At 39.7% G+C, this 25,037-nt stretch overlaps 1 protein-coding gene across 3 annotated transcripts in view; it reads left to right on the top strand.

The window, feature by feature from the left end:
- The first annotated feature begins 757 nt into the window (after positions 1 to 757).
- The window catches only part of ASAP2 (ArfGAP with SH3 domain, ankyrin repeat and PH domain 2), an 84,845-nt gene continuing 60,565 nt past the window's right edge, over positions 758 to 25,037 (top strand). For all 3 annotated transcript variants that reach the window (XM_084202917.1, XM_084202916.1, XM_084202915.1), the window contains exons 1-3: positions 758 to 1,144; positions 19,644 to 19,716; positions 23,627 to 23,772. In XM_084202917.1, coding sequence (XP_084059043.1) covers positions 1,019 to 1,144; positions 19,644 to 19,716; positions 23,627 to 23,772 — 345 coding nt within the window. In that variant the 5' untranslated portion in view covers positions 758 to 1,018. The remainder of the gene's footprint in view (positions 1,145 to 19,643; positions 19,717 to 23,626; positions 23,773 to 25,037) is intronic.

Raw genomic sequence — 25,037 nt, 5'->3', positions numbered from 1 at the left:
TCGTTCAGTGACACCTTGCCAGTGTCCCTTCTGCTGCATCAGTCACAAACGCCACAGCTCCGGATGAGTTTCACCCCTTTTTGCCTTGAGTGATCCTTGTGGCTTTATATTGAACAACAAAGCACCTCCTCTGATAGCTCTTATTCCTTGAGTACAGAAAAAGCTTTTTAAGAATTTAGATTGAAACGTTACTTAGCCTAAAAATATTTTTGCACGGACCTCTTGGGAAATGACATTTCTCTTTAGCGAACTCGTAAAACAGATTAAACTGTTGAAACATAAATTACGAGCCGTGAGGGAAGAGACTGTCTCTGCACCTGCGAGCAGTCCCGGAGGGGACAGTGCGGGGACCTGTCCTGTGGGCTTCAACCTGTTCCCCCTCCTGCCAGGCAGGCACGGCGCCTCACCTTCCCCTGCCCTTGGGTTTTTGTTGTTAAACACTACCCGAACCACACGGCCGGATTCGTCCTGCCTGTCGCTGGGATTACCCAGCGGGCGCCTGCCACCTCCTCTCCCCTCGGGGCTCGGGGAGGACGGACAGAGGGAGGGAAAGAGGGAGGGGGCCGCCATCTTCTCAGGGCGGGCGCCGGCGGCGAGTGCGCGGCGGCAGGTCCGCTCCGGGGGCTTGCAGGTCCGCTCCGGGGGCTGCCGGGGGGTCCGCGGCCGCGCCCCCACCCCGCGAGGGCGTGAGGGAGCGAGGGAGGAGGAGGAAAGCGAGAGGGAGAAAGCGAACGGGAGGGCGGGGTGTGGAGGCAGCTCCCGCGGCTGGGCGTGTGCCCGGCCCCCGGTGCTGCGTGACCGCGCGGGAGGAGCAGGAGGAGGAGTGTGGGTGCGGGGAATTTCCTTGTGTGGCGGCGGAGGAACAACACCGCTCCAGACAGCGGGGCTGCGAGGAGGGCGCTGCCGCCGCCGCCGGTTGCCGAGCGATGTGAGGGGGAGCCCCCCCTACGCCCTCCCCTCCCTGCCCCTGGAGCCGCCTGCTTTCCCCCTCCCTCCCCTCGCTCATCCCCGCCCCGCCATGCCGGACCAGATCTCCGTGTCGGAATTCGTGTCCGAGACCAATGAGGATTACAAGTCACCCACCGCCTCCAACTTCACCACCCGGATGGCCCAGTGCAGGAACACGGTGGCGGCCATCGAGGAGGTGAGCCCGGGCGGGGGGCGCGGGGCGCGCAGCCCTCTTTGGCCTGGCTGCAGAGAACAAGGCGCTACCGGCGCTGGCTCCTGCCGCTCCCTCTCCCGCCCGGCCCCGAGCAGCGCCCTCGGCTGCCGCTTCGAGGAAATGGAAATGGGGCTCACCCGAGTGGAGAGGGGAAAGAAAAGGAGGGGGGAAGGGTCGGGGCGCCGCTCCCCCGGCCCGCGGGGCTCACGCTCTGCCCGCCCCTCAGCGCATGGCGGGGCAGGGTCGTCCGCCGCCCTCAGCTAGGGGAGCCCGAGCCGTCGCTTCTCGCTCCTCCTGACGCCCGAGGAGCCCCGATCTGGGCGGTTCCGGCCGCTTTCCTCGTAAATGGGGGTGGGGGAACTTGAACTCTGCAGTCTCCTCCGTCAGCCCCTTCCTTCACATCTCCCCCTGAACCGCTTTGGTCTCTCCAGCTGCTGTGTGGGGCTTCGGCTTTCCCTGTTTGTCCTTTCCTGAAGTGTGTGTCTGCCTGCCTCCGGGCACAGGTGGGATTTAATCAGCTTTCCATTTCCCGCACACAGAAATGTAAACGTACTTCCCCCGGCCATACGGTTTAAGGCAGCCTTCCCTGGGGATCCGCTCCCTCAGGGCCGTGCCCGCTCTTCGGTGTCGGGATCCCGAGCTCCCTCTTCCCTGCCTCCTTCGGGACAGCCGGGCTGCTCGTGCCTGGCGTGAGCCGCTTTTGTCTCGCCGAGAGCCGGGTGTTTTTCTGTCTTTAAATATACTCTGAACGTGCTGTTGGACCTGATGATGATAGCCCACCCTTCCTCCCACGGGGGATGTCTGCCAGCACTCGGGAGAGGGAGGCTCTTTTCCCTCCTGTTTCAAATCAGAGGGAAATCTGGGACAGGTCTGAACACAGTGAGAGCACATTCCACATCCCAGTCATACACGCACAATGAAATGAGAAGCGTCTGTGTATCCTGACTCCCCTAGCAGCTTCTCTGAAGTAACTTGTAGGAGGTGGGAATCTTACTTGTGCTGCAGAATAATTTGCTCCATCTACCTGTTACATCAGTTCTTACAGTGTGTGTTTAGTTGATTTGTTTTGCAGTAAGCATATATTTTGAAAAGAGCCTCTTCAGCAAAAAGAATCTTGTCAGTTGTTGATGTCCCTTCTTTCAAAAGAACTGCCACTAGCAATGGATTATTAACGTGTCTTAAGTGAACAAAACCCAGGTTAGGTGTTTAAACACCCTTTTCAGGATTTTCCTGTTTTGCCAGTTCCCAAAACCACTAAAGCAAGGAGTTGAATTCAAAATAATCTTGTTCCTGAGGTAATTTTCTACCCTGCAAGCTTGCACTTAAATGCCTGGATTTAATTATGCTTTATTAACCCGATAGTTTTAAGATCAACAATTTTGTAACAAAGACAACCCCTTCCTGAATATTTATAGTAATGAATAATTTTAATTGCAAGGTAGAAGTGCTTAATAGTTGACTAATACAAGATCGAAGTTGGTATAAGCATTTGTGTCAAAAGCAGTTTTGTGAGATTTAGAGATTTTTATTGCAGTTCTAAAAAAAGTATAGTTTTTTCTCTAAGTCAAACTTAGTGGATTGATGTTTGATTTTTAATGGAATTCAGTCAGAACATTAAATCTTTCTTTGTATCTGCATATTTCTGGTATTAGATGCTGTCTGCTAGGTTACTACAAAATTATCTTTAGTAATAATGATGATAAACAATGAGCCTAGTAAAGTTTGCAAGGCAGAAGGTAAGAGATTGCAGAGACTGGCAGTAGTTGTTAATAGTATCTGGCTATTTGTTGTTAATAGTCTATCTGGCACTTCTGGCAAAATATCAGCAGTTCCTGCCTGTTTGTGCTGCTGTCTGAAAGCATGTGTGGAAATGACTACTAAATCTTTTTCTCTGTGATTTGTCAAGAACAACAAATATATTTTCATAGTTTCAAAATGGTGAAATTTTTTTTCAGGCTTAGACTTCTTTGGTTTGGAAATACTCAGGTCCTTCAGCATGACGTGCCTGGTTTTTCAGGTTAAATGTGATTCTTGGATAAAAAGCTGTCTATAAGTTGTGTAATAGAGAAGTCAGGGCTCAGCACCTTTTTTCTGGGAGGCTGGGCAAGAAGTAGTTCATCAGCTTGTTATGAACTAAAGCTTATTAAAGAATGCAGCTAAAAGTGTTCAGGGAATACAAAGAACCTGTGCATTTCCAGTGGCACTGGTAGTGTGAAGCATTGATTTGCAGAACGCACTGCTCTCTTGCAGCAGGCAGTGCAGTTCTGGGAACTAGGAAGTCTGGCTGTGCATGATTGAGGGAATGTGTTACTTTAAAGCAGTTAATAGGTAAGTTGAAACTGGCTGACTGCTGACTGTGTATGCCCTGGTTTGAACAAGCGACTGTGAGAGCTACTTTATTAACTGAAGACACATTTTTGCTTCCCAGGATATTGTATACATTTATTAAACCAACAAATTAAGTGGTTAATACTGATACTTAGAGGATGTCTCTTTACTGCTACTCCCAGAAAATTTGGGTCTGGAATGGAGTATTCAACTGCCTGCATGAAGCCGGCTCTGGGCTCCCAAGTCTGGCACTCCTTTGGGAGCTCGGAAGGCAGTGCAGAAGCACAGGAGGGGGAAGCTGCTGTGACTTGTTAGCCTGAGCTCAACTGTCCGCAAATACGGATATGTTTTCACATCCCATTGGGATGTCTTTTGCACTTAACATTGCTGGCTACTAGTGTTATAATTCTGTCTTTGTTATTTAGTAGGTATCTAATAGTGTCTTATGAGTTTAGTTAATGATGCTTTCCATGGTGGAGTGGAAGGGCCTTGTTAAGTGAGGAAGTCAATAAGATGTTGGGCAATTAAGATGTATAATTTATCTGTACATCTTTGTGGGCAGTGGTATTGCCTTAAATCTGAACTTGGATTAACTGACCACAGTCAGTTTCACCAAATGGTTGATTCTTAGTATCAGTTGAAAATACCTTTAGTTTTGCTGTTTTATATGATTATATACACTTATTACATACCATGGATCATGGCTTTTGAGATCACCAGAAACACCTGCATTGCAGTTTGGGAGCTGGTGCCTGTTCAAACACTTGCAGAAAGAGCATCTGACTCTTTGCTGAACCTGTTTATTTGCTCTCAGTAGTGGAAAAGGGATTAGGGAAGGCATGCTTGTGGAACACAAGGTGATTTCAAAGGAAAAGGAATCATATAATTTCTTCATTGTTCTCAGATTAGGATGTTGCTTAGCAAAACATTGTGAATATTTAGCGTCTTCTGAAATGAAATTATTAGTGAGCAATATGTCACAGGCCCTTACAGGTTACTGTTTAATCTTTACAAGTGTGATAGTGACTAAGATTAAATAAGTTTTAATTGATAGAGTGCAGAGCATGGTCACATGACTGGGGGAGGGGTTGCTTGAAATCAGTAATCTGGTCTGAGAACTGCAGCCCTTTTAATTGTCTTTTTCTACTAAAGGTCACAGGATCTAAAAATTTGTGGTGACAATTCTTAAACTAAATTGTAATGAAACTTGCAAAGTGGTTCTAGTAACTGTGATAATTTTAAGGATTTTTAGAAATTAGTTTAAAGAGTAATTGAATGACTAGAATCTAATTGTGCCCCTTTTATTTTGAAGCATGAGTTAAGTTTTACAATAAAGAGTGGAAGCAAAGCTAATATTTCTGTTCTGACTGTTTATTGGGATCCAGTGTGGACCAAGTAATTAAGATAGGGAGCAGTTTTGCAGATTAATATGTAAACAGAGAGTAGCAGACAGTCCCTGTGCTGAAGACATTTCCATCTAAGTCACGATTGAGGTACAAAATTTACTCACCTACTTCAACTTCACTGCATGCACAAATTTTTCTATGAAGGAAGGAGAATGGAAACACTGAGAGAAGTTTAATAGGTTACTGGAACACCTCCACATCACAGTGGCACTTGCCACTGGAGTAAATGTGTCCTAAAAAGTAGAGAGGACAAACTGTATGTAAAATATGTAAATATGTACAACCAAAAGAAACAGTATAGTGGTACCAAAGGTGGTTTTAGTTCTCTGGATAGAAATAAATTTCAATTGCTTACAGTCTATTTAAAAACCACTTTCAAGGAATTTTTGTAAAAGCTGAGGAATTAATGTTAAAGGCATAACTTGTAATTTCAGGTCTCTACTTGCCTTTGTTTTGTAGGTCCCATTCCATGATGATCATACTTCAGTAATTCTGTTATTTTACACTTTCAAAGATTTTTTTTTCAATTACCACTCCTACAAAAGCAGCATGTCATTTCTGTATCAAATCCTTTTCTTCCTCACTGTTATTTATAATGCAATTTTCTATCAGAAATGGCAACATTTTCTTGCCACCTAAGGCAATCCACAGTTTTCAGCCGGCTTGGAATGGTGTAAGGGATCGATGTTTATTGAATTTGATGCCCTCTTGTATGGTACAATTTTGTAGCATGCTCTTCTGCATTTTGGTTCTGCAAAGCTAACAAGGGGGAGATGTAATAACAGCTTGGTAGGGTGGGGGAATGTGAGTCTGGATACATGGATACACCTGTATATTTCCTTTTTGCTTGCTACATTTATAGGACTGGATTCTGTTTTCCTATAGTTGATGACTGTGCCTTGCATTTTAAAGTTACATGAAGAAAGTGATTCTGTATAGTTTGAGAAGCAGTAGGAAGTGTCATATACTGTAGTTAATTTTGAGAAATTTACTATGGTTTTTTGTATATTTCTTTTTAATAAAATAGATCTTTATGTCCACTACAGCATGCTCTTTAGTAGAACATATTTGCACACTTTTCTTACCTCATTACTAAATACACTTCCACAAATACATGCTGTTTAAAATGGTTTTTGTGTTCCTTTCTGGAATCATGATTCTCTGTCATCAGCATCCAGAGGTTTCTGGAAAAGTCATTATAACACAAAAGGCATGATGATTTCAAAAGGAGTGTGGGGATTGTGTTCTTTTTGAGAGGAATATAGAGGATGAAAATTGCAGGAGAAATACAGGAGCTAAACTGTACGGCTTCAGCTGGAGCTTTGTGGATATTTTCAGGTGCATATTTCCAGTTTCAGCTTTAAACCTTTAACATCAACATGCAGTCAGTTAAAACAGTGTCAAACTACAGAAAAAGATTTCTGTGCACCTTAGTGCATTTGGTGATGAATCTTGTTCATATTACCAAATGCTCCCATTCCTCCTTGGAGCATGAATGAAAAATATGGATTTATAAAGAAAGACATATATCTCTCTGAAGTACTTTACTAATTGGTTGGTTTTGTGTTTTGAGTTTTCCATAGTGTTAGTGTATTTTTCAGAACCATCTTATCTGAATCTAGTGTACTTCATGCTGATGCTAGAAGAGTGTAACATAGAAAGTGGCTACTTCTGCTTAGGTTTAACCCATCTTCACTTTGTCTTCATGTTGTTCTCTGTATACCATAATATGCAGCAACGTTAGGTAAAGGTGAATAAAGGTGAAGCTTTATTCTGAAAGGCATTGCAAAATCACAGGACAAAACCCTGCTCCAGAGTTCTTACAGTCCACATGTCAAGTGGATCTGGCTGATGAATACAGATGGAGAAATGCAAGAAAATTTGGTGCACCTGACTAGTGTAGTGTGTTAATAGCTGGACCACTGTGAAGTGCTTTCTTTTTATTCACATGCATTGGAATAGTGACTATTAAACACTTAGTTCAACTCTTAAATCTATGATTGTTTTATAATTTTCACCTTCCATGTGTGTGAATACATGCATGTATTACATACAGCCATTCCCTGTGTAAGCTCCAGCGCTGCACCTTCTGAGCCTCACTCTAGACAGCCCACATGATCTGTCTGCTCCAGTTTCCCAGAAACAACCTTTCCACTTAAAGCTCCACAAAAGTTGGGTCTAGCCTTGTTTAGGCTGACTCTTCCCTCTCTTGTCTTGGGTGTCAAGCTTCTCTATGCTTTCGAAATGTTTACAGTCTGCTTATCTTTCTTAATGTCTTGAAACTCCTTTGCTACAGCAGTTACTGGTGCTTTGTCCTATCTCTGTGGAGGTCCCTGCCTTGGCCCAGCCCTGTCCAAGGTACTGGAACAATGGCTGGGCCTCAGGTGGGCTTCATGCTAAGATGAAATTACTCTCATGGGTGGGCCAGTGGCAAGAGCCTTCACTTGTTCTCAGCCCTTGCTGTCTCCAAATAAATCTGATTTTCTTTGTGAAGTTGCTAGAGAGGGAAGAAGTCGTGTCAGGCATCTGTCATGGCAAGCCAAGATGCTGACTTTTATATAAGGAAACAGAAGCTGGAGGGGCTAATGTGAGAGTTTCTGGTTTAAAGGAAGGAATCAAGTTGTGGAAACAAGTGAAGTAGTAGGGGATGAATTAATTATGTACTGAAAGCAAAGCACACACACACATATACACATATACACACATATATATATATATATATAGGAAAAAATCATTCAACTGAGAGGTGGTGAGGTCGATAGAACTAAAGAGTGCATATACTAAAGACTGAAAAATGTTCATTAAATATTCCAGGAAAAGGGAATGACCATGGGAAAATCTACAGACTTGGAACACCCCAGGAAGAATGTCACAAATTATTTAAGCCTGTCAGACATGTGAAGAAAAAGCCAGATATTCAGAGGAAGGTTTTTTAAAGTTTTTTTTTAAAGAATATGTGTAAAGATAAAAGACGAATTTGCACAAGTCAAGTTTCTTTAGGAGTGACAGGAGGCAGTAAAGAAAACAAAAACGCTTTAAGCACATAGAATTGCAAGGAGAAAAAGAAGACCTAATATGTTGGAATGTAGTAGTATTAAAGATAATGTAGGTATTGCCAAATATAAACAAGTGCTATGCTGCAATTTTTGAGCTCAAAGTGTGGGAGAAGGTAGAATGGATGACAGGAATGGAGATGCAAGTAAGCAAGGCAATAAACAAAATTGTGAGCTTAAAGCACTTGGTTTGTTGGGGCTGGTTGACTTATTTCCCAGGATCCTGAAAGAATTAAGATGGTAACTAGCAAACATTTCTGACAAATCCTCTGAAGACTAGCTTGATATCTGATGTAGCATAGAGGGTTAAAAAGGCAGGGATGGAAAGAAGAGGAGAAATACTTACAATCTAAAAAGAAATATTGCAATGAATGCAGAAATGCAGAGCGTGACCTTTAAATTGAGGAGAGGTGTTCTTACTCAAAGATTGTAAGTGTTCCTGGATGAGTGGCAAGTAAGTTCTGGTTCCCCTCCTGCTTCCATAAATGCTTGAAAAACACTCTAAACATGCATTTACAGCAATAACCACTGCTATTCAAGAAGACAGGGCTTTCAGAAGACATTTGTAGCATAGTCAAATTTGCAAGAGGTTCACAATAAGAGAAATTGTGTGTCTCCTTATTTACTCTTTCAGCAGTGCTGGAAACTTCTGCTAATGGGAAATCAGAATTACTGAGAATCATACTTGTAAAGCTGTACAAAGTGGTTATACCCAGGTTTCATATAGCATTAAAATCTCTCCTTTGGTCCATTTTAACTGAGACTTTTTTTTTTCTTTAACCCAGCTGGAAAATGTAGTTCTAGTTATGGGACAAGCAGAAGTTTGAAGTTTGTAACTATTAACTTTATTGCAAATTGAGGGCAGGACTTCTCTTTTTTGGTAGCCTTTTCCCAGCACAGTCTCATGTTTGTTAGCACGAAGCTTAAACTGTTCTATATGCAAAATGCTTACTGTTAGTGTAGGGAGAGAGACATCAGCACAAAGAGTTTTAGTATTAGAGATGAGATTTTCTGTTATTAAGGTGACCACAAGCTTCTTTTGTTTCAACTAAATGTATACTTCTTTTCTGAAGTTTACATCAGTTTAGGGGTTAAGTGGTCAAGTAAATTTGTCTGGGAAGCAACAGAAAATGGTAACACAAGAGAGGGAAAATTCACAAAGTAATGGGCACCTGAAATGTTTAAGAGGTGACATGGAGATCAGTCAAATGTGAAGAACAAGAAAAGGAAATTTGAATTAAAAACTAATTGAGAGATTGAGACACTTATTGAGAAGCAGAAGTACTGTGAAGGCATATGAGGAATTGAAGAGTCCGGAATTGCTACTTGGGGAGAAGCACTAAGGAGGGGATAAGGAAATGCATAAGAAGTCTGAGGAAGTTCAGAGAAATTGGAATTGACAGGAACTGCAAAGGAAGAGGGAGTGTGGCAGTGTTCACACAGGAAGTAGGATGGAAACACAGGCCTGAGAACATGGGGGCAGGGCTAATGTGAAAAGGGTCAGTGTAGCAAGGAGGCAGGCAGGAATATAGGGAAAGGGTGGTGGTGGAAGACCGGGAATAATGGTGATCTCTTAGCTATATCCTACTGTGTAGTTTAGGAATGGAAGAAAAGTTCTGTAAGTTCCTCAGAAAATGGGATGTAATTAAGAATTATGCAGACTTTACGAGATATTATACATATCTCAGTTTTATTTGGAAAGAGAAAATAATTTACCTTACAGGGGAGAATTTATTGATGGAGGAACTGAGATACAGTATGGTAACTGAATAGGCTTTTTCTTATGAGCAATGGTGCTTTGCAGGAAATTAGCTTGGGTGTAGTGATTCAGTACTTTTCATCTCAAGTAGTAGGCTTTGTTTTCAAGCGAGTAGGTGTTGGACAGAATTTGAAAAATGTGCTTCTTTGTGTCTGTGAACTCTGCTTCACAAAAATATTTACTATGTAAGTGACATACTGTGCAGTGAAGTGTATTTCTTTGGAGTATATTCTTTAAGAGGTGGCTGTAAAAGTTAACATGAAAGAAGCTATAGTATAAATTCTAGCAGCTGACTTCGAAGAAGAAATAGAGAACTGAGAGAGAAGGCTGAAACTCTGCTCCTTGTTTTCTTGGAGCAGTGTGGTGTTCAGAACCATCTGCTGTTTGTGGACCCCTCAGCTAGCCCTGATTAAAGATCAGATTATCAATGTAGTTCTAGCCTGAAATCTATAATTCTGTCTAGGCATTATGCTAAGTATGCATGTAGATACATCAAAACAGCTGAAGTGATTAAAGCTGAACAAACTACTTCCACATTCCTGAAAGCTTTGTACTACATTTAAAAAGCACATGGGAAGGGAAAATGGTAGTGAAGGGATGTGGATGTTTTTACAGATTATTTTCTCATGTTTTATGATTTCTGTTCATTGTTAATGAAATATTTGTTTCCTAGAAGATGCAATTTCAAGGAATTTTAGGCTTTATTCTAGGGAAGACAACTCAGAAACAAATGCATGAAGTAATTATTTTAAGCCCCTTCAATCAACCAGGATTACTGTTTGGCTATTGCAATAGGAGTAGAAATTTGCTTAGCATTTGCAAACACAGAGCCCCTGCTCCGTAGTCACATGCAAAGCATGCAGTATGGAGTTTTGCAAAGCACATGTTTTTAATTATTTGTTTATTTTCCAGCACTGTAGGTGTATGTTACACAACAGTGGAAAAAATGCCAGCAGAATCCTCCTACACTCTGAGCTCCATGTAGACTAGATGCTGATTGTGCTGATGAGAATAGCATTGAGGAAGCAACAAAGTAGTAAATCTTTTCTAAGCTTCTTTTTGTGTGGTTTCATTCATTCTTCTGCTTAGTTCACTCTCTTCTGTTGTTTAAATGGTCTGGATATAGATGATAAGCTTTTCATATCAGTATTTCCAGCCCAGTCTGGTTTAGGGATGGAGCCATGTTTGCCGCTGCCTTCCCTGTCCCCCCAGCCCATACGAATGTGGCACTGGTGCTAGGACACGTGATGCTTGCTTACATATAGATTCAGGCATTTGTCTCTTTTGCTTCAATCAGTTGATTCAGTAGCTCTTTTCTATTTCATTTAAGAACAACAGAGATTCTGATAGGCCTGGACATGCTTCTCTGTTCTAAATTGCTTCAATTTTAAAAGCAGAAGTTCTTTGTCTTAGGTAGTGTTTTGTCTTAGGTAAGAGTTGTGTATGACTTAACCTTCCTAATCAATATTATTGATACGGGGAAGTACCATCTGTTCCATTCTAGGGATACTTTCCATGACATGAACTCTCTCATTATTTTGGCAAAGTCCACTGTAGGGATAAAGCTTTTATTTTTGCATTAATATTATGTAAATGAGTATTGTATCTCTACTCTTTGGTGCACTAATAATTGCATCACTTAAGGTTCACTTACACTGTCTCTAGTGACAGGAATGTCTGAACTGTTAATTTTAGCTTTACTTAAAGCTGCTGAAATTCCAGTAGAATTTACAATCATTGCTTTCAAGGTTGTAATAGTGTCCTGTGATTTCTGTGTTGAGCACCTGAAATGAATGGCAGTTCAGATGCATTCTTTCATTTGAGCGTATTGATACTGAGACAATGCAGAGATTTTCAAAGGTATAGTGAATTATGAGAAGTTGGAGTGCAAATCACAGGCTGAAGTCTGAAAGCCACTATAGAACAGAAATAATTTTATAATGTTTCAAGAGAAAATAAGTTATATCATTTGACACTGGGTTTTATGTGTAATAATAATATAGCATTACTATTATAGGTAGATGCTGTTAATAAATTTCTACTCTGATAATAGAGAGATGATGTCCAATGTGCTGCTTTACCTCTGATGAATCTTATTTTGACAGCTGGTTCTGTATGTCCCTGGGAATGGTTGGTTCATTTGAGGTGATTTGTGTTACTCTCCTGAAGTCCCCTCTACATACCTCTGCCATTCTTTGTTGTGGGAATATGGCATCCTCAGAGTTTCAGGTGTATCATAAACTAGATAGAGTTTGTGTGCCTTCTATTCCCTTTCAGAGTGGACACCTTGTATGTGTCTGCCAGAGATGTTTATCACACCAATTTATTATTTATGTCTATTAAGAAGCTCTCAGAGGCCTGTTAAGACTGCAGTTCAATTTTGCTGTGTTGTTGTGAGCTCTTCTCTTTTCTAGGCTAGTTTCTTGTCCTTAGAATTATTGGATACCTAAAAAAGAAAAAGTCAAAGGAGTGTTGGATGTCGAGGGATAGATCAGTTTATGGCATCTAGTTGATTTGTGTACACACTGCAAAGGTTCTCATTTTTAGCATAAAGTACATCATACATAGGGGGAAATGTAACTGTTTTGTTTGTCATTGTTTTATAGAGATTTTAACAGGAGAGTCTGCCTGGTTCAAGTAGAGGTTTGGAAGACTACAAAGACCAAATTAGACCATTAATATGGGAACTTTTGAGTGTCTGGAAAGTGTTTTGATTTGTTAATTGCTCCCATAAATAGCTAAAAATTCTCTTTTCAGAAAGCTTATCACATGTAGAATAAAAAGGCATTATGTTCTGCAGAGATTAATTCTTGTTGGCTCTGATGGTGTCTAAAAAGATTTAATACCAGGGAAAATAGTTCCTGAATTAAAAAATCTGCAAAAGGAAAATCTCATCAGCCAGCTCATCATAATGCTGCTGAATGATACAGTGTGAGGATCAGCCTCTTCCAACAGCTGGACTGCAACCGTGAATGGCTTTGATGGATGCTGACAGCAGTCAGAAATACAAAAAACGTGAAGCTAGAAAAAAGTCTCTTGCAGGGTGAGGACCAGAGAATTTTGGCATGGGTAAAGGGTTGGTAAGTCTTACTGGTCCATTTAAGACAATTATCACTGGAGCTTTAATCCTGTTGCCTATGTTACTTTATTTTACATGCTGATATATCTTAGGATGTTGAAGCATGTAATATTAAATAAACGGAGATGGATATAAAGAATTGGCTCCTGCAACTAAAAAAATAAACAACAATTAAATATTAAATAAGGGAGTTTATTTTACACCACCTCTGTTTATAAATGAGCAACTGTAAAGATTAAGTGCATAATCTGTTACGTTGCTTATGAGATCTGTATTTAAAGTCCAGTCATTTCGTTTTTGAAATCAGATAGCTGTAGTGTTGGAAAAGGAAAGTATATTTCTCAGTGTAAAAATTGCAGGAGGTGGATGTGTTCTGGAGAAATAGCTGGCATAAGCAGCTTCCATTCTTTCTCTAAGCATGAGATTTTATTTCACACAAATGCTTGATGCCTGTTTCCTAGTTAAGTATCTGTTGCATTTCTAACTTTTTGTAGTGAGCGGAGCCTGTGGAAATCAATTAATACACAGATACAGCACCTGTTCAGTGTGAAACAGTCTCATTTAGTGACTTGTATTAATGATGTAACATTTTATATCTCTGAACTTCTGATTTAGGATTTCTCTTCTGACAGATGTAGTCTGTTAGAGGATTCTGGTTTTTAGGCATCCCTTCTTCGTTTTAATAAATGCATTGTACAAAATCATCATGCTCAGGTTTGGTTTTATACACAACATAGAGCAGTGCCAAATTCTCCCATTGTTTACCTTTGCAGAAGAATTACCTTGCGCTTTCACGTATTAATTTCCCAAAGCACGTTAGTGTTACTTTTTTCCACCATGCATATCCTTAGCTCAAGAGTTTACTACATTCTTCTGCCAAATACACCAGTGCTTGTTTAAACAGATTGCCTTTGCATTGGGCCCTCAAGAACCATGAACCTAGATGCTGGAGAAATAATGCTTTTGTGGAAGGGGACCTTTCAGAGATTATTCTGCCATGAACTCTGTCCTTTTTTTGCTGGTCTGTCTCTGAACTTTCAGTCTCTTTAGCTGACAGGTCTCACAGCAAAGAGCTAATTTATACCAATTAACTGTCATAGCTACTGCAGTTTTTCACATAGCTACTGCTCCAAGTAAAGTAATTGCCCCAAATTCAAGTGTTTTTAAATTACTGTTGTTCTAAAATCCATTCAGAAGCTACAATGCCTTGCCCCAGACTATGCCTGTAAGGGTTTTTTTCTACCCTTTATATCAGTCCCTCTGTGAATGTGCAAGGTGATCAGTGGAAGGAAACTGGAGAGGGTCTAGAAAAGAAACTAATACATTGAAGGAGGAAATGACATAAGAGCAGGAGAATGGAAAGAGGATTCTGGAGAGGGACAACATAATTTAGGAAGTTTTTTTACCACCCTCTGTAACAGAGAAGTGGATTGAATGAATCCAGCAGTGTTGACAGTTCATTTCTAAGAGAAAAATAACAAGCTGAGACAGAATGTTTGTGGATATCTCTAATCTTTTGGGTCAGCAAGGATTAATTACAGTGAATATCAGATTGCCTGTAAAGATACAGGAGAAAAGCCAAACTATTGTGGTTCCTGGATGCAAGTATAAAAAATTTGCTGTTGTTAATTTTTAAACAAGAGCAGTCCAGTGAGGCACAAAAACCTTTTCTTGTTCTGCTGTCTCTACAATAACTACTTGATTGCCTCTCTTTTCCTTAACTGACCAAGTTTCTTCCTGTGCCCTTTTGTGTTTGGAAAGGATGTTCCTATATGTGTTTAGCATCTGCAGCAGCCTCTGGCATTATTACTTATTCTAAAATACTGGAATGGATGAAGTGCAGGATTTATGACTGTTGAGAAGACCAATGTTTTAAAGCAAACTGCTAAAATTGAGTGAGATCTGATTTTGTTTTAAAGAAATAGTGTTAAGATAACTGTGTATAATAAATCAAAAATTAGTGTGTTAATTTTTTTTTTTTTTGTATATTTGTCAATTAGATGCTCAGTATAGAGAAGAACATGTAGGTTCCTGACTCCAGGACAATTTTTCTGATGATACAAGATTTATTTCCCAAAATTTTGTTGCTGATCTAGCAGTACTTCCAAGCATTTGTTGTTGTTGTTCCAATGGACTCTATTTTACAAAATGGTAATCTTGAGACTTTCCTTAAATTCAGATCCAGTTCTATGAATACTTTCAGCAAAATCCCATCCAAATAGCTGAAAATGTGAAATAGTAACTTTTACAAAAGGAAGCTGCTGTGGGTAAGAAGGAAGGAATGTGTAAGAGATTTTGAACTGTTTTAAGTGCAAAATAAAGTAAAGGTGATGGCCGACTCCTTCCTCTTCCACTGTCCCTACTTCCCATGGTTTAGTTTTTTCCTTTCCCTTGTCTGGAATGAGAAAATTTGGGCTTCTTTCTTCTCTTGAGAATAGCCTGTTGGGCTATGTAGTGTTTATGGTTGAGAGTATCTCAGTCTTTTGTTTTTAAACTCATTGCTGGGAACTGGGAGATTATCCTGGGGAAGGATGTGTACGTGCTTTTCCTTGCTTGCTGCCCCGAACATCTGCTGTTGGCTGCTCCTGATAGAGGATATCAGGTTAAATGCGGTGTTGATCTGATCCAGTATGGCTGTTTTTCTGTTTCTTCACAAATAATTAATTATTTTCTGGGCCACAAAGAAAAAGATACTGGTGTGAGGACACTTGTATAAGACAAAGACCCAGACTTCTGCTGTAAGCTTGGCACAAAAGATGTTTAATGAACCTCTAGAGCCTGGGGACTCTCCACTTATGCTGCTACTGCCCTGGTTTTCCCCCTACCCTTTGGCTCTGTAAAAGGTGCCAAAATCATCTCTGGGATGTTCAGTTTCTGAGTTTCTGTCTTCCTGCTTTTTTTCCTCCCTCAGTTAAATATGCTAATAATAGAACAGTTGTTTCTCCTCTCTCCACTGAAAAGAACAAATAATACATTCATTTTTTATGCCAGCCATCTATATTGCACAGATCTATTTAGACAATATAGATTTGGGGACTGATGCCAATCTTTTTATTTTCTGAGTTTTTTTGGGGGGGAAGCAGCACAATTAAATGTTTGAAAATTGCATATCCTGATGGGCTTAAATCTTTCTAGGCAATGTGAAACAGACTTAAGCAGAACTATTATTATTATTAATCAGAATGAAGCATACAGAGTAGGATGTAGAATAACATTTCAGGATGTTTCAGTAATCTCAGACTGATTTCTTCCTGGTAAGACGGATTTGGTTCTAATTAGTTGACACATTTTACTGTTCAAAGTAAAAACCTTTGAAGCAGCGAAAATGGAAATTGGCCTTTGGCAAGTGAAACTGGACCTTGTTCCTACATGTGGAAAAAAGCTTTGCTGCTTATCACTGGTAGCTTGAGTCCTCTGTGCTGTGTTTCTTTGAAAATCTGCATTTGATTGTGATATTCTTGTTCCTCTCCCTAGTATACTTCTGACTGAAAAGTAATTTACCTTAAAAAAGGTTTCATCAGATTGTCATCAGAAATCACATGAAAGTAAATGAACAGAGGACATAAATACTGTATTTGGAAAAAAGGTTGCACAAAGGACGCACTCAAGAAGGTCACTTTCGAGTTTCTGTTTCAGTTCACGTGCATAACACCACTTCCACAATAATGTGACTTGTCTTATGTACTGTAGAGAATTCCGCCCCCTCCCTTAAGTCAAAGCTATATTTACTGATTTTAACAATAAAGCAGCCTCAGTGCTCATCAGTAGAAGCTGAGTGGGACTATGAAAATTATTTATATGGCCTCATAGTCTCAGTTGTGCTGAAACAAATGCTAAAATAAGCAGTCTTACCAGTCTTACAATAGAGTTTTTTGAGGCAAAACTAGAAATGTTACCTGAGAGGACAAACTGATCCCACCATGTGAAATACATGGTCGCTTTTCTTCTAGTTCAGGAGTTTACTGGGCATTTTTAAGTGAATAAAAAGAAACGCTAGTATATGCAACATCCAAAGCCATTTTAAAATTTCCTGCTTCTGAAACTACTGAGAATGCACCAAGAAGTTGAATTAGGGTGCATTTTGGTGCATGTGTGTGCATTGGTATAGTATGTATATATTTATGAAACAAGCAGAAGCTTAGAAATGTGAACTGTAGTGAAGCTACAGCTGGATTTGAATTGATTTCCCAGTGCTAAGATGTGGACAAAGAAAAGGACAAGGAAATATGAAGAACCACACTAAAGACAAGGAGCTGACATTTTCAAGTTTTATCCTGAAATTACTCCTTTGAAACACTAGATGTGAATAAACACCAGTGCTGTTCAATTAAACAAAGGCAAAGTCTTCCTCTCTATTTTTTGGTCTGTAAGCAAGAGTGAAATATAGTATTAAAGATGCAAAGCTTTTCAGTATTTTGCCCATTGGTTGTAGGCACACATAGGCACTCTTAAATGTCTCACACTATGAGAAGAATTCACCAAGAAAGGGAGGATAGGCAAAACTTCTTACAACAGCAAGTGTCGTTTTGGTACCACAGTTGGAAACATAGTAATTGTATTTCATAAATGTATCCAGGTCCCTCTTCAAATGGCTAGATATTTGTTATCTTTTGTTTCCTGTTTGGAAAGCTTTCCAGAAGTGATTTTTTCCCCCCCAGTTTCTAGTAGCAATTTGTTAAGGTTCAGGTACAGCTTTGCACTGACACAGCTGAAAAGACAGGCAGGGGATGAAGAGAGGACCCAAGAAAGCCTGACCTGTGCAGTTTCAACACGTTAAGGTTTTAGGTTTTGCTTGTTGTGTTGTCCTTGGTACTGTCAGTGGGGTATTTTCCCCCTTATCCTTTGTTTTGAATTTTTATGTGGACCAACTGTCTGAAATGGGTTGATGCTTGAGTTGTCACTGGTGTATCAGGGGCATTAGCTGCCATTTCTGTTGGCCTCTGGTTGTGCTGTGCCTTGTGGGTTTGTTCCTCTGCTGCTTGGTCCTGGTGAAAGGGGAAGTTAGTTGAGAGACATTTCAAACCAAAATGATGACTTTAGTTGAGGAAGTGGATTTGAGGTTTTTTCCTTGCTGGGAGTTTGTGCATTCTGACTGAAGCAGTCTTGGGCCAGAGGATTTTATGAATCCATAGATCTGGTAATACAATTAATCTCATGCATGTATCCTTCTGACAATTCTTTTCCTTAAGAATTATCTCCCCCAAACTAAGGTGGAGAGATTTAATTTTTCTCAGCTGCACACAGAAATCTAAGACTTGGCTGAGAATTGAATTTGTAAGTTTTAAGTCTCTGGCTGTCAGCCTTCTCTTTTGACTGTTGCTCATATTACTTGTAGTTGGAGACATTCCTTTGACTTGTACTCCAAGAGGGTGATTGCTCTTTGATGCAGGCATCAATGAAATTATTCGTCAGTAGTCAGCTGATTGGAAGGTGCTTTCCCGAGGTTATTTTTAGAAATCACCAAATATACAGTGGGGGAATTCACTTAATGTACTCCCATCCAAACAGGTGACTGATCTAACCTTGGAGATCACACTAGATACAGACTTGTTGTACTAGATGGAATTCAAATTGCTGAGGAGGGTGAACAGATCTGGTAGGGCTTTTATGGGCTTGCGTAGATTGTTTTATTTTCCTCTTCCTCTGTTCTTCAGAATTCCAGGTGAAAAGGCCTCTGCATTTCTGCTGATATGTTTCAAATGTGAACTAAAAAGATGCTGGAGGTAAAAACTCCAATGGATAGAGCAGTACCATGATGCTGTATCCATCAATGTTAAGGCATGGTCAGAATTGGTTGGTTTCCATGGAATGCTGTGAAGATTTTGTTCAGCTATTTGTGGTCTAAATAGATTCAGTTGAGGAATACTCCCAGAATCAGGGGGCTTAATATTTCTTTTTGTATTCACTGTGTTAAAATAATTGGATTGAGTTCTAGGGGCTGACTTTTCCACATAAAACAATGGTAGGTCAGATGTGCAGCTGCTGCAATTCATTGAAGTGTTTTGAACGAAAACTGGAATTAATTTGTTGGATTTACTTTGCTTTATCATGTATCATGCTAAACAGCTCTTGGAATAATACAATTTGTAGTGTTCAGTATTGTTTCTCAGTGGGGTCTAAAAATCCCCCATCTCTGGAACATATATTTTCTCCAAGTTTGACAACTTTTTCAAAACATTAGTTTGTATAACTGTAATTCTGCTTCTCCCTTCTGGAACAATTCTACATTTTTGAGTCTGCTCATATTTCACTTCAGTTAGCAAAATGATCGCCTGCTTTTACTTCTTTCTTTGAAACAAATTGATTATAAGTGCTTTAGCATTCTGGGCAAGAGTTAAACTTGAATTTTATATAGTGTTGGGGAAAGCTTAGCCTAGTGTTAAACTGTGTGAAAGATGTTTGAGAGATATGCAATTTATTTTGCTCAGCATAGCAGTTAGAAAGTTCATATAGTTGAGAAAGCAATTAACTATATCATCCAGGAAAACTGAAATTAAATTCCATTTTCAATATTCTGCCTAGGGAAGTGATATTGCTCATTTCTTCAGCAACATCAGAATATATGATGGGTGAAAACTCTTTTAAGCTTCTTTAATAATTTAGCATGGAAAGACGATACTGTGTAAATTATTTCCTGCTGAGTTTACATGATGCTGGTCCCCAGCCAAAGATGGAAGAGGTGTTTTTTCAGGCAAGAGGACAGAATAGGTTATATGGATGGGCGTGGAAACAAATAGCAAGTAATTTATGAATTATGGAAATAAAGTTAGCTATGTAATAGTTGTAACTACAGTAGGTTTCCAGGGCAGAAATTTGCCAAAGGACAATCCACTGTTACATTTTTCTCTTTTTTTAGGCTCTGGATGTTGACCGAACTGTTCTCTATAAAATGAAGAAATCTGTCAAAGCCATCAATTTATCTGGTCTGGGTAAGTACATAATTCCTATTAGTTTATATTGGTGAAATTAGAAGATTTAAACAGTCAGATGTCATACTGAATCAGAAAGAGTTATATGGGTAACTCTGAGAAGAGAAATTTTAAATGGAAATCTTGAGCTAGCTGTTTGATCATGACCTCAGTAAGGATGAGGTGTTGTGGGGTAGCTAAACCTCTCTTGCTGCCATACTGGTACCAAGTGGCTAAGCTGTGCTCTCCTCTTTCCACTGGGTGTGGGCTCCCTGCTCCTTCTGTCACGCCTCCTGCTTGGCTGATCCCTAGATGAGTTTTTAAGCTTGTATAAAGCTGCATATGCAGTGAGATCAACTTAATTGAGATTAGATGAGCACCTGAAGTGGTAGGGCCATGTGTATTATCAAGAGAGGAGGGTGTGGGGGAGTGAAATTACTCTTTGGCAGCAATAAGAAGCTACATTGGCTCTACTGCTTTGTGAAACCTCAGTCCCCCTGGTGGCTTCCACTTATGTACGTTGAGAACTTCATGACAAGAGGGAGCTGATAAGCTGCAACTTTTTATTGTCATGGTGTAAAAATCAGATATTTTTCGTACAATGCTGTATAAAATACAAATAACTATTGCTGCATGCATTTTTAAATGTATGCCAATCTCTTAGAATTGTCTATCTTCTTTGAAAAAATAACTGAAGCTTTTGTTTTTGTGGATCAGCAGCATTTTGTAAATAAGAAACAGGATTTGTTTTTGTGGATAAGAAATGGCATTTGGTTGGCTTTTGTTCGCACTGTGCAGTTCATAGCAATTAAAGCTAACAAAACCTATATTAAATGCAAAATAGGCCTGTCAGCCTTGGAGAGCCACCAATACCTGACAGAACTTGTGGCCATGTTGGTGCTCAGACAAGGTTAGAAAAAGAACTGCTGTTGTGGTATAATTCATCTCCAGTAATTGAAAGGAAGTTCCTTGTCGAATGTAGTAAAGCTGTTATCTTTGGATTGTGGAGGGCTCAGTTTAAGATTTATCAGGAGCTGTTTCATTGATTTGGCATCCTTTCTTCTCTTCTTTTTCTTGCTTAGCTGGGTTTTTTTGGCTGTTGAGTTTTTTAAAAATTTTATTCCAGAGTGCTAGACTACGCCTCATAATCAGAGTGCCTGTTAGAACACTGCAGCAAATCAGCAGTTTTTGCATATAATCAGTACCTTGCCCACATTTTAAATTTGTGCTGCCCACCCAATCTTGGCAAGAAAGGTTTGGAGGCTTTTATCTTCCACCAGCAGAAACATCACTAACCAAGGCACTTGTTAGCCCCTGGGGTTTCTTTTAACAAAACAAACCCCATGGTCCTACACTCAGAAGAGCACAGTGATGGATTTTTAGTATAGGTTCCCTATATAGTTATTTATATTATTATTAATAGTTATTATTTATCCATTATTAAGGATTACATAGCAACTCCCAATTTGTACATAGCTTAGGTCCTTACTTGAAGAGAGCCTTTAAACCCTCAAAACTGGATTAAGTTTCTTTTTTTGATATCCTACCTTCTGTTTGTAGAGAAACTTATAAAATTTGTCAGGAAAACACCATAGGACAGGAAGAGTATTTTGAAGGGTTCCATCGGAAAAGTAGGTTTTTGTGTTCTTCAGAAGCATTTGGGCAGTACCAGCTCAGTTAATAGTACTGCTGCAATAAACTACCATCAACATTCTGGGGAATGTCTCAGAATCCAGAAGAACAGTCCCCAGGATGCTGGGGAATAGAAGCCTCCTGGGGATGCCATGTGGAATGGGTGCTATGCTTGTTTCCTAAGGTGAAAAGTCAGCATGGCTCAGCTACTGGTTGCACATCTAACCAAGTGTTATGACACTTAATGGCAGCAGCCTTTTCACCTTGCTTGCATGCAGGAACACCTTTCTCTTCTTGCTGTAGGAATTGTGGCCTGAGCTCTTCTCTCACCTGGGTTCATGTAAGCTAAGCTGGATGCAGGAAGCAGCAAAAATGCAGAAAGCAGTGTGGAAATAATTCACCTTACTGGGTAGATGTGAGATCTAAAGGAGCTCTGACCTACCACATCCTCATTCTTGCTGTCTGTGCCAGTTCACTGAAAGCTTGTTCAGGTGTATATATGTCACACAATAGAATTAGTTGAACATCCTTACTTCATCCTACAGCAAAAATTTTGGTAAGTGCTCAGCCCTTGCTGTTGATGCTGAGGAAAATAAGTAACTTTCAGTGTTAGTACTCAGTTTTTAAATTTAATTTCTTACTGGTAAGATGGATTTGGTTCTGATCTGCAAACTATCTGTCACAGGCTGCAAATTCAAGTGCTCAAGTTAAAGACTTGTAGAATTAATGCTGTTTGTGTAATTCCCATTCTGCATATACATTATGTCAGTCTTTAATTACCACTGCTGCACAGGGTTTTAGTTTCATATATTGGAAATTAGAGGAAATTTGTAGCTGTTTGAGAAACAACGTTCTTGAATGGCATTAAAGATAGGATGCATGAACAGACAGGTTTGTTTTTAGTCTGGAGCATGATAAGTTTATTGAACAGGTTATAGAACCAATTCACTGAAATTTGGGAAAGGACATTGTATCAAAAATCTTTTGGATATTAAATGTGTTTATGTGTAAAAATGGCTTGAAATGAAACTGAATCATTGCTTGTTTAAACAGATTAATCTTCTCTAAATAATCTTCAGGTTTTATGCTAGTCTCATGTAATGACCAAGACAGTCTTGGTCCTTATTAATGCATAATTGTTTTCTAGGATGGAGAGGTTTTTTTTTCCCCTGACTTCCTTTGAAGCTTTAGAAATTGTCTACAGCTAGAATAAGAAATAGGCAATGTTAGCTTTCTCAGGTGCCAACTTGGTGTGCTTTGTCCACATGCTCAAGCATGACATGGTCACTAAACTTGAGTTCAGAAAAACTTTCTGTTTCTGTTTTATTCCACAAGTCAAATTGACTTTTGACAAAGGGACTTTGTATGCCTGTCTATATAGGCAAGTAACCTGGTGACCTAGGAGGAAATCACTTGGGCAAAGTAGTTAAGACTCTCAGATTTCCTTTATATTTGAATTTATTTTATGCCTAGATTTCCTCTCATGCCCAGGGCTGAATAACCCTGCAACATGTGCGGCTCAAAGCTTTCTGATCACTGATGTTAGATGAGTGCTGCATGAATTGTCCTGGTGTAGCCCAGGACCACTGGGTGATTTCTAAGGCACAGCTTCTGGTTTTTTTGTCTCAGAAAGGAATCTGGTTGACATGAACCAGAACTGCTTTCAGAACTGAACTGGCCTGTGGTAAATACACATTGCTGGGGTTTGCTTCAAATCCCCACTGTTGCCCTGAATTGGAGAACTAACATAGATATGGTTTTGTCCTCCTTGGTAATGTGTTTTGTGGTCCTTTTTCCTCGGATCGCCTAAGAATATTTGATCTATCGCCTTCTGTTGTAGAAATCCAAGACTCTGCCAGCACACTTTAGCTCTTCTGCTTCTTTTTTAGCACACAGTAAAGCATAATAGCACACAGTTAAAATAAGGAAGTGTTACTAAAAGACTAAAATCTGAAAGTTCATTATAGGAGTTGGGAGTCTTTATGAGGTCTCTGCTATGGTGCAGAAATATTATGGGTCTTTCTAGGGTGTCAGATGTTTGTCTTGTCTTGGCACATTGTCATTTGTACATGTGGATAGGTACAGACCTATCCACATGAACCTATCCAAACCAGAACTAGTGAAATATGTCATATTTCTGGCATATCAGTGTCAAAGTGTAAATAATGGCTGGTTTTGTATTAAGTAAACATTTTTAGCAATAACTCTGGAAGGGTTTTTTTTTTTTAACCCCCATAAATTGTGATTTCAATAACCTTTTATCTGCTGATGATATCTTCATGTTTTACTCTTTTTAAAGCTCATGTGGAAAATGAAGAACAGTATACACAAGCACTGGAGAAGTTTGGTGGCAACTGTGTTTGCAGGGATGACCCAGATTTGGGAACAGCGTTTTTAAAATTTTCTGTGTTTACAAAGGAATTAACTGCACTCTTCAAAAATTTGGTAAGAATTACTTAAGAAAAATATGTTGGTATTTTAAAGCCAGAAGCTGTATTTTGGAATTATAACAGCTCTTCATATTGAAGGCAATTTGTGTTTTAGCAACCACTGTTCTTAAAAAATTCTCAGCTTATGAAAATATCTCATGTCCTAGGTTTTCCCCTTGCAGAAGTCAAAACTCAACCCAAACCAAAGAAACCAGAAAAGAAACCACCACAACATAAAAACAGAACAAACCCCCCTCTTCCAACACTTCTCACACCTCAAAGCTTCTCACAATAAAGTAGTTATAACATGCATTATAAAGCACATATCTCAATTTGCTTTAAAATGTGAAACCAGCAAAATCCAACTTGATTTACTGTGTGATCACGATGTTTTACTTTACTTTTTCCCACTTTCCATTTGTATTTGTAAAGGGAGATTTTAGTAGCTCTGGAAGAGAGCGTTTTTGCTTCTCAGGGAAATGACTCAGGGAAACAAAATCAAGCAAAATGCTAAAACAACAGTAGCATCCATTGGGGACCAATCCTACAGCTGAAGCCAGTAAGTCTTAAAAGCCTCTTTGGTGAGCCAAATGGGATGGAGCCAAATGGAAGAACAGGATTTTTCATATAAATGGAGAATTTTCAGCCTCAATTTCACATTAATCAGAGGGTGCAAAAAGGGCAGATTCTTATTACATCCCAGGAGGTAGAGCTATCCCATATCTTAAGTACCAAATTTACTTGAATTCACAGAACTCTTATACGAGGGGCTAGGAGGGGGAAATGACCCAGATTCCCAGGTGCATTTAAAAGTCTGTGTCTGCTGAAATCAATGGCATGAAGACACATCAAATGCTTTTGTGAGTCTAGACCAAATGTCTGTAGTTTGCAGCCAGCTGGCCATAATCACTTCTTTGGGGAATGTTTCCAGATGATAGGATTTAGGGCATTTCCATTCACTCTCTGATGCTGTCCTTTTACCCAATCATGATATTGATGAATACAGCCAAATGTATTTATCAACAATGAGATGTATTTCGTATTGGTTATATTGATTTGAACTTCTCTGGATGTGCAAATACTATCTGAGATTTTGTATCAGAAGAGGCATCCTGATTCAGTGTGAGTCCGTTATCCCAAGTCTCTCATACAGAGGCAGGCAGCTCCTATGGAAAGGAAAATGGAATGGATCTTCTAATTGATACCTTCTGTTCACTAAAACCCTCTCTATCATATATTAATTGCAGTATGATGAATTCATTAGGCAAATGGATCTGGGAA

Source organism: Fringilla coelebs, assembly GCF_963513975.1.
Source record: "Fringilla coelebs genome assembly, chromosome: 3".
In the NCBI taxonomy this organism is placed as follows: Eukaryota; Metazoa; Chordata; class Aves; order Passeriformes; family Fringillidae; genus Fringilla; species Fringilla coelebs.
The sequence above is the reverse complement of the archived record's forward strand: the minus strand, read 5'-3'. Positions and strand labels throughout refer to the sequence as shown.